This window comes from Papaver somniferum, chromosome 10 (genome assembly GCF_003573695.1).
Source record: "Papaver somniferum cultivar HN1 chromosome 10, ASM357369v1, whole genome shotgun sequence".
NCBI lineage: Eukaryota > Viridiplantae > Streptophyta > Magnoliopsida > Ranunculales > Papaveraceae > Papaver > Papaver somniferum.
Window position 1 is genome coordinate 12,612,377 of NC_039367.1, and position 10,266 is coordinate 12,622,642.

At 35.3% G+C, this 10,266-nt stretch overlaps 1 protein-coding gene and 1 long non-coding RNA gene across 4 annotated transcripts; both read left to right on the forward strand.

The window, feature by feature from the left end:
- The first annotated feature begins 329 nt into the window (after positions 1 to 329).
- On the forward strand, positions 330 to 5,120 carry LOC113317781 (potassium transporter 6-like). Its single transcript, XM_026565916.1, has 8 exons — positions 330 to 371; positions 475 to 976; positions 1,061 to 1,114; positions 1,924 to 2,184; positions 2,271 to 2,323; positions 3,113 to 3,236; positions 3,344 to 3,598; positions 3,893 to 5,120. The coding sequence occupies exons 1-8, from the start codon at positions 330 to 332 to the stop codon at positions 4,954 to 4,956; spliced, it is 2,355 nt and encodes a 784-aa protein (XP_026421701.1). The 3' UTR covers positions 4,957 to 5,120.
- Positions 5,121 to 5,863: 743 nt separating this feature from the next.
- On the forward strand, positions 5,864 to 10,045 carry LOC113318632. 3 transcript variants are annotated; one of them, XR_003344721.1, is made up of 5 exons: positions 5,864 to 6,194; positions 6,404 to 6,430; positions 7,017 to 7,221; positions 9,010 to 9,109; positions 9,568 to 10,045. It is a non-coding gene; the product is annotated as an uncharacterized LOC113318632 (long non-coding RNA). The 3 variants fall into 3 exon arrangements; XR_003344722.1 differs by having other exon boundaries at positions 5,874 to 6,194; positions 7,017 to 7,165; positions 9,026 to 9,109; XR_003344720.1 differs by having other exon boundaries at positions 5,885 to 6,194; positions 7,017 to 7,165.
- The last annotated feature ends 221 nt before the right edge of the window (positions 10,046 to 10,266 follow it).

The window sequence follows — 10,266 nt, forward strand, 5'->3', positions numbered from 1 at the left end:
TGACAGAAGAAAGAAAGAAAGAAAACCCACAGAAAAAATCAAATCACTATCCGTCTTCTTCAAAACTTTCTCACTCTGAAATATTTATCAGAAACTATTTTATTCTTCTTCTCCACCCACTCTCCGCATTCCAGACTCTCTTCTTGTTTCTTTAAGTTTTACTTGTCTCTCCTTCAACTAGTACTTTGTCACATAACTGTTCTTTTATCTCCAATAAGGATAGTTAATTTCTTCGTTTATATCAATAATTACAATCTTGGGGGTTTTATGAATCTTCAAATTATTCAACTTCTGATGGGTTTTCGGTGATTCATACTAAAATTGAAAACATGGATCCAGAAGGTGGTGGACTTTATCGAAATCAAATAAAGGTGAGATTTTTATCCATTACTATGAGAATTGAGAAGTGGGTTTTGTTTATTACATATGTACTGATAATGTAAAGGGTGTCTTTTTTTCCTCTTTTTGTTGCAGAAAGAATCATGGAGGACAGTATTGACATTAGCATATCAAAGTTTAGGTGTTGTATATGGGGATTTGAGTACATCACCTTTATATGTATACAAGAGTACATTTGCTGAAGATATAACACATTCAGCAACTAATGAAGAAATCTTTGGGGTTTTATCATTTGTTTTCTGGACACTTACTTTAGTACCTTTGATTAAATATGTGTTTATAGTACTCAAAGCAGATGATAATGGTGAAGGTGGTACTTTTGCTTTGTATTCTAAACTGTGTCGCCATGCTAGAGTTAGTTTTTTGCCTAATTCACAAATAGCTGATGAAGATTTATCAACTTATAATAATAAGAAAGATGGTGGGAGTACTGATCAATCTGGTGGTACTAAATTTAGGAATAGGTTAAAAACAACATTGGAGAAGTATAAAGTTTTACAAAGAGTGTTACTTGTTCTTGCCTTAATTGGGACTTGTATGGTCATTGGTGATGGAATCCTTACCCCTGCAATTTCAGGTAAATTTAGTTGTTTTTCATTTTTTGCAATCAAATTCAAGATTTATGGGTTACTTTGTTTAATATAATTTTTATTTTGTTCAGTTTTCTCAGCGGTATCAGGTCTTGAGCTTTCAATGTCAAAAGAGCATCATAAATGTAAGATCTTTGTACATTTTTACTTTTTACTATGTTAATTGTATGATTTTGATTAACAATACTTTTTACTGTGAAATCTTGAAGAGTAGTCCTTATTCTTTAGTGATGGTGACCATGTTGACATAAACATGTGATTTGGGAAGCTATCAATTAAGAAAGGCACTGCATGAAAGTGATGTTCTGGTATTTCTAGAATCCTAAAACATGTGAGATCATGTTGATTAATTATGTACTTGAAGAAATTTACATGATATTTCATAGTTCATAGTGCATAAGATTCAGTAGCTTACTCTTTATTAATGCATCCAATTTTGTTTTGTCATGTTGCAGATATATCGTTATTTACAAAGTCATATAATTAGTGTATAACAACATAACCTTCCTTCTATCTAAAGTTATATTACTGTAGATGTGTTTTTGATCGTTTTCTCATAGGTTGTCCTACAATGTAAGTCAAGTTACCCAAGGATGGAGTTTGTATGGCTACTAGGGATTAGTAAAAAAGGTAGAAGTGTGGGTACTGAACATTGGGGATTAGCTACTGGCAGCTTTGGTGCTTGTTTGAGCATTAAGAGGCCGTTATGGTTACTGTTGTTTAGTTGTCTTTTCCTTCTTTCTCATTGATGTTTCAGTTAATGAACGAGGACTCTTTTTTTCTAGGCTTGATTTTTATTCAGTAAAGCGTAAGGTCTCATGGTTGCCAACTGCATTCTATTTGTATGTATTTAATAAAGGGAAACATACGCTTAAATTGTATGTACACTGGTCTTCTTAATTCTTTGCCCTCTAAAGGTTTATCCATTTTGCAGATGTAGAGGTCCCCGCTGCTTGTTTTGTACTCGTGTGTTTGTTTGCTCTCCAACACTATGGTACCCACAGAGTTGGATTCATTTTTGCACCAATAGTTGTAATATGGCTTTTGTGCATCAGTGGTATTGGGATATATAACATTTTTCACTGGAATCGTGAAGTTTACAAAGCATTATCTCCACATTATATGTATATATTCCTGAGGAAGACGCAAAGGAGAGGTTGGATGTCATTGGGCGGAATACTGTTGTGCATTACAGGTCAGTGATTGCTTCCTTAATTAAATGCAGTTTCATTTCATTTATCCGATTTCATTGCTCAGTGAATCTTGTTTTTCTTCTTGCAGGATCAGAAGCCATGTTTGCTGATCTTGGGCACTTTTCACAGTTATCAATTAAGGTATTGAATATTCTCTAGTTATTGGATTTCCTCTTTGACTTCTATTTTGTTTGGTTTTCTCTCCAGTGAACCTCTAAATTGACTCCCTTTTTTTATCTCCCGTGTGATACAAATCATACATGGAAACATGGCAACATATCTGCACTATATTGCAATGTTAATTAAGGTGTCTGTGAGCTGAATATAAATGCGTTTTATATCTAGTACGTCGTATTAGTGTTAAAACTTTAGGCCAAAAACCCTTTGAAGTTTTTTTTATCTTGCCAGACTTATTGCCGTTCTTGTCTTCTTCTGTATAAGTATTGGGCATGTAATGTGAATAAACTAAAGGATACACAACACTAGAATTGACCTAGATGAGCAAACAAATGGGTGTCGACCATAACTTCCAAAATCACCATGGTAGCATGTCTCATTACAGCATTAATCAGGATGGAAAGGAAAAGAGAAATACCTAAATCAGAAATATTCTGATACTCATCCCTCAAAGTTAATTTGACAGTCGATTAACTTAACTTTTCAGGTTGTCATATGATTGTTATGCAATTGTGAAACGATTAAAAGTCTTGAATTATTTGTTATTATTTGCAAACATGTATATAACCTTCTGTATCAATCATCATAATGCTACAAGCAGGGCTACTCCTTTGTTTCTAATTCGAAATATTTACAGAATTAATGGTTATAGCTATTATTTCTTTCTATGCTGCACACATGTATGGCCGTGAATTCATGTATTATGTTTGGTACAATTCAGACCACTAACATACCTCTGATGCACTACTACAGATTGCTTTCACCTCTTTTGTTTATCCATCCTTGATTCTTGCATACATGGGACAAGCTGCATTTCTATCAAAACACCACGATATGGGAAGTGACTTTCCAATTGGCTTCTATGTATCTGTACCAGGTATACCATGTTTTTGTTTTTCCCTTAATTTTTCCTGTGAGCTTCAATTCTGATGAGCTTTACGTATGTGCTAATTCAAGGTTGTATTACTGATTGAAACATGTCAGAGAGAATTAGATGGCCTGTTATGGTAATTGCCATACTAGCAGCTGTTGTTGGAAGCCAGGCAATCATAACAGGAACATTTTCGATCATTAAACAGTGCAATGCCCTGGCATGCTTCCCGAGGGTCAAAATAATCCATACATCATCCAAGGTACATGGTCAAATCTATATCCCAGAGATCAACTGGATCCTGATGGTGCTGTGCTTGGCCGTTACGATTGGTTTCAGGGACACCAGACGCTTGGGAAATGCTTCGGGTATATTTGAGAAAGACTCATCTTATCTACTAGGTCTAATGTGTCTATATTCCGCTTACTAGTGTAATTGTCAAGTTAGGATAAACTGTTCTGCTGCATATGAGCTTGTGCGTCTTCCTCTTTCTGTATGACCAAAGAGAGCACAGTCAACTAGCTCCTCTACTTGTTTCTCATCCGTGTCAGAAGTATGAATCAGAACTTCATGATTGGGAGAAGAACATGATAACTATGTTTGTGATTTAAATTTCTCATTCTTGACTATTGATGAATCTGCTCATCTATTTTTTGACACAGGGTTGGCAGTTATAACTGTCATGCTAGTTACTACATGTCTGATGTCTCTAGTCATAGTGCTCTGCTGGCACCAGAGTGTCCTCCTTGCTATTTGCTTCATATTCTTTTTTGGCACCATTGAAGCACTATTCTTCGCAGCCTCCCTGGTCAAGTTCCTCGAAGGGGCTTGGGTTCCAATAGCCATTGCATTCGTCTTCCTGGTTATCATGTATGTGTGGCACTATGGTACTCTTAAGAAATATGAATTTGATCTCCAAAACAAGGTATCCATTAACTGGCTCCTCGGACTGGGACCCAGTTTAGGAATTGTTCGTGTGAAGGGAATCGGCCTTGTGCACACAGAACTTGTCTCAGGGATACCCGCAATTTTCTCTCACTTCGTCACCAACCTTCCAGCCTTCCACCAGGTACTAGTCTTCCTGTGCATCAAATCAGTTCCTGTTCCATTTGTGCGGCCTGAAGAAAGATTTCTGGTGGGTCGAATTGGCCCCAAAGAGTACAGAATCTATAGGTGCATTGTAAGATATGGATACCGTGACATCCACAAGGATGATTTGGAATTTGAAAAAGATCTTGTTTGTAGTGTTGCTGAGTTTATTCGATCAGGCAGACAAGACATACTAGGTGGATTAGAAGAGCCGGATAAGCAAGGGGAGAGAATGACAGTTGTTGGTACATCTTCAACGCATACAGAAGGAATCCAATTCTGTGAGGATAACGGTGAACCAACTAGAGCCTCAACGCCAAGCCCTAGAGAATTGAGAGAAATACAGTCTCCAGTAGTTGTACCAAGAAAGAGAGTAAGGTTTTTACTGCCAGAGAGTCCACATATGGATGCGAGTGCACGGGAAGAGTTGAATGAGCTTATGGAAGCCAGAGAAGCCGGGATGGCATTTATACTAGGGCATTCACATGTAAAAGCGAAACGAGGTTCTGGTCTTATGAAGAGGCTGGTAATTAATGTTGGGTATGATTTCTTGAGAAGGAACAGTAGAGGGCCTACTTATGCACTTAACATCCCTCATGCTTCTACCCTCGAGGTTGGCATGATTTGTTATGTTTAACTTGTTTCTGTTCCTTTATGTTTTTCTAAGTTATAGAATCATGTTATATTATGTTGTTTGTAAATCATAGATAGAAGAAGTAATCACAGATTCCAAATAGGTCCAGTTTTTTTTTATCTTGTTTTACATGGTAATATATGTGCAGCGGCTCTCTTCACCTCCAATTTGTGTCCCCAGTTTGATTTGTTTCACATCTGCTGAAATCTTAATATTCTGTATATACTAATTTCGGAGAATATCATGGCTTTGTCTCGCACGGCATATCTGTGCGCTAATATTGTAATAACTGCCTAGAGGGTGAAGTCTTTATCTTTTGAGTTGGTCTGATGCACGTTTCTGAGTTGTAGCATACTAGCATATGGACGAAGAACTTCATTTTCGTCAGTACATGACGGAGCAAAGAAGGCAGTACGAAGTTCAGCACTAATTAGCAGCATGATAAAATGAATGAATGCCATGCACGTCTACTTTGACTACTACTAGTCAAAGCAGAGATGTCCCTCTGAGGGGTGTAAAGGTTGGCTTTTCGTTGTAGATGGCGATACTATTGACTTTAAAGTCGAAAGAGAGACTTACGTTTGGAGACTGCATTCGTATAAAAGAAAAAAAAATGTTTGGAGACCAGAACAGTTAAAGTCTAGAGCTGAATCATCATCACACGCTTGCTCAGTTGCTCATCGTTAAGAGGTTCTTGTGGTTACTTGGAGTGAGAAGTGGGTTCGCTTTCAAGACACGAATGTTTGAAGTTTGAACTCGTCAGTGCAAGGGGGCTGAAACTAGGCTTTGATAGAGATTGTATAAATGGATCGGAGGTGGGTTCGCTTTGAACTGATCTTTGAAATCTGTCACTCAAACTGTGCCCCCTGCTCCGGCTTAAGCAAAAGGGAGGTTCGCTTTGATTATCCTAGGGTCCATAAACGTCTAGTTACATTGGTTATCCTCAGTAGAAATTAACGTTTAATCCCATTATTCCTGGGCTCTGGACACTCTAGTCCTCCCATCTCAAGCCCAGTACACGGTAGTCCAAAATTTCCCCGCATTAACAGTTTAGTCCAAACTTTGGACGAGTTGGTCCAAATTTCAGCCGATTCAAAAAATACCACCACTTTATCTTGCCTTAATTGCGCTTCTCAGCTTTACGATGTTTATCTTTTTAGATTCATAATTTTTTTTGGAGAGAGAGATAGACACAGAGGCGATTTAGAGTTGTTGTTCTTCCTCAGAGATTCGTTTTTCAGGTTAGTGCTCTAATCCTTTCATTTTATGTTATTTGATTATTTCCTCTTTACTTTTTATTCGATTTTATAGATTTGAAGAAACTATAATCGTCGAGAAATTATTAACTCATGAATAATGGGGCAATATGGATGTTGATGACGATGATGATGACAATTATTATCGAACAACAACACTAATTTTATCTTCGTGTGGTTCTGATGATACACAGGATAAGGAGGAAATCCATACTCCTGTTGTAAGTATTATTGTTTCATATCTTTAATTTGTGTATGTATGGTGTTTGTTCATGGTTCTGTTTGGTTGATTTGTGTATGTGCAATCTTACGTGAATTAATTACGATGACAACACCATTTTTTATCGGTCTAAATGGTCAATTATAAAAGGACAATACCATTTCTTTTGTCAGCTGAATGATCCATATGGCTTTGTTGGTGTTAACACTGAAAACTTAATAATAAGAAGAATTCAGTTCAGGTAGAATTGTGTGGTACTGAATTTGTTTCATCTTCATCATTTCTAGGTGTATTTTATCCTCCCCTGATATGCTCCTTACACATTCCTAAGAATGGATTATAACCCCTAGCAACAAGTTATTAGGAGAATTTGATCTCATAGGTATATCTCCCCTGTACCTAGAGGGTTCCCAGATTACATCACTTTTATTCATAATCATGCGTACCAAAGGTGATACTAGTGATATTTCTTCCTTGCTAACAATTTATTCATTTAAATTTGGTTGGAATTTTGTGGTGGTAGCAACCTAAGAAAGTATTTATAATGTCGGTCAAATCCTAAAGAAGTTGGGTTTGTTGTGGCTCAGGAAATTGGCCTTACTTGGGTGTTAAGAATGATCTCAAAAAGATCCATAACACTGTGAAAATGATTTAGCCAGTGACAAATGATACTAAAAAGAAGCAAGTAAGAGACAGCTCTGTACGATTGTGGATCAAGCGGCTTAAAAGGGTTAAGGTACGGATTCATATTAATTCATGCGGAGAAATAAAATGATCAGAAAGAGGGTTAAGGTACTTAATCTAGTTTTTCTTCCAACCCACTTGCGCTTCTGGAATTTCATGAAAATTGTTTCCGAGCTATTGTATTTGAGAGATCAAGATGCCTAAGATATCAGATTTAAAACTAATGTGACATTTAGGAGTAGTGGAGCCTGTAATTGGAAGAATTAGTAAGACTAGAGATTCAAGGGATATAACGCAACAAGATACATTCTAAATGGAACTACATGCCTAATGAAAACAACTAATTTGCTGGCGTAGTGGCCATCACAGACTACTGGAATTCGATTGATCAATAATAAGAGCACATTTGTTAGTCATTGTTAAGAGACATCAATGCATATACATGTAAAGATTAACATGTCGTTATTGCTTCCGTAGGTGCCAATTTAACTTTTTCTTTACATCCTCCAATAGACACTTTTTTTTATTACAGGGTATGACTAACTAATTTTGGATTCATAACTAATTGGAGAAATTAGACACGTATTGCCAAGGGCTATGCATTAAGTTCATTTCCAAGTAATTTTTTTCAATGGTGAAGTATTTGCACTTATAGGTCATGAGCATATATATACTAAAGAAAAAAAAAGAAATGGGACAAATAGGGATAGTCGATAGTTAGTCGCTGATTTTTTTTTTAATAAAGATTTTACACCAAAAAAAAGTGAAATTCAGTAAAGACAAAACAATAAGGAAGCCGAGAATTGTTATTAGTGCATATATATAGCTCCCACGTGATTCCTATCACAATCATCTAAGAGGGAAATTATTCACTATCCATCATCCTTCTGAGCATGTACGAGAAAAATCTTAATCAGTTCTCATCATATTGTGTCACGATTCATTATTACGAGAAATTAATATTTTGGTATTGAATTGTTAATTTTTGCATAGTTATACACATGTAGATTAATATTTAATGTGTACACATAATTGTATAATGTTGATTTTTAGCGTGCACATAATTGTACACATGTTTTCTTAATGTGTATATAATTGTACATATCTTGATTTTTAGTGTGCACATAGTTGTACATCTGTTGATTGTTACTGCGCATATAGTTGTACGCCGGTTCATGGTTAATGCGCACAGTCTCTTACTGTTGGGTTTGGAATTTTTAGGTCTTAATATTTTACTGTGTTACAAGGACACTCCATAAATAAAAAATATGTTGTGTCGACACTCGACGAACGGACACTCGTGTCCGACACACAGGACACGGCTCAATTACCAAGACAAGAATAAAAAATGTAATAAAATTAAAAAACACTTCAGCTATAGATTTTTTACATATTTATAATAGGAAAGAAAATGTTTGATTAGTTAGAATTATACACCATTGTGTTGTCTCAATATTATATGGCATGCTTTATTGGTATGGACGCGGGATTTTTGTAGATGTGTACATAGTTGTACGCCATTGTGCTTTCTCATGATTTTGATGGTCTATTTTGTGATTATGGATGTTTGATTAGTTAAATTTTTGTAGAGTTATACATGTTTGTACACTAGTATGCTCTGTGATGAATGGATTGTCTGTCATGTGAGTATGGACGCTAGAATTTGTTACGTTTCGATAGAGGTGTACATATTTATACAGTTTATATACTTATATGCTCTGATATGATTATTTTAAGTTTATTTTTTGATTTTAAGATTGTCGGGATCATGTTGTTGTGTCTACGTAGTTGTACACATTTTAATGTGTACATAGTTGTACACATACTGATCATTAATGATATAGAACTTATTACCCCTATCCACCTTTGACATTCATTTTTTGTAACATGTGCAAGAATCATTTGGTCGCAGTTAGTGAAGATTGTTGGACATGGATATCATGAAGAGATGATTACCTCTTGATTATTCTATTTATAAATGATGGATGTCACTAGGGTAAGTTTCTTTACCTTCGCAATTGAACTTAAAACCTTATTTGAGCATAGTTCACCTCAGTAATGATGCAGATGATATTCAGGTTGGTAATATGTCACACTTCAAACTCATTAGGTATTATTTGATTTCATATGTTATAAATTTAGGAACTCATAAGCCCCTTTTTTTTTATTCAATATGTTTAGAACACTATTCAAGTTGTGTGTGTATAAAATTGTGCATGTTGTCCTGTCTCATTTATATATGTATTTTATGGGTACAGATGTGCACATGTTGATTGTTTTGAAGATGTGGATAGTTCTGTAACTAAGTGCACATAGTTGTACACATGATTTTTCTTAATGTGTACATATTTATACATACGTTTGTTGTTTTTGAATCTGCGTGTAGTTCCGCAACTTTATGTTGTTTTGTTTTTCCCAGATCATTTCATCGGTTTTTTATGTTTTATTTTCCAGGTTGAAGACTATCATGTTGATTTCTAAGAGACAAGTAAAAGCTCTTGTGGACAGGATCATTAGTCCCATATCCAGGACTCCATTTGGAAGACGAAGAACTCAACGTAATAAAATTTCTAAGGAGAAGTAAAGAAGACTTATGATGTGCACTGAGTGCTTTACTTATGATAATTATTTTGTACAAAGTACTTCATCCTTGGTCATCACAACAGAACTACCTTCCCCCTTCCTTGATGATTTTTACTTTGTTATTCTTGTTTGAAAACTCTATATTTTTGTAGAGTTTTTACTCTTTTCAATTCTGTAGGGCTAGATAATTATTGTCAGGATATGTGCACCATTATGTACACCTCTTGGACAATGGTTATTGTATTACTTTGTTTAGAAAGATTCTATGTTTTTGGTTTTTATTTTTTGCTGGTATCTTCTCAACTTTCTGTATAATTACTTTTGGTAATGTACACCATCATTAGAAAAATCTGCAAACCTGGATAATTAGAAAAATATGTCAGTACACTTGTATCATCATGTACACCTTCCTGTACAAAATGCATGATATTATGTTTGTTTTTTTTTAGAAAGATTTCTATGTTGTTTTTATTTTTTGATGATACCTTTTCAATTCGGTAGGCCTGGATAATTAGTAAATATTAAGATGTATATAATGGTACACATCTAGATACTTGAAGAGAAATACCA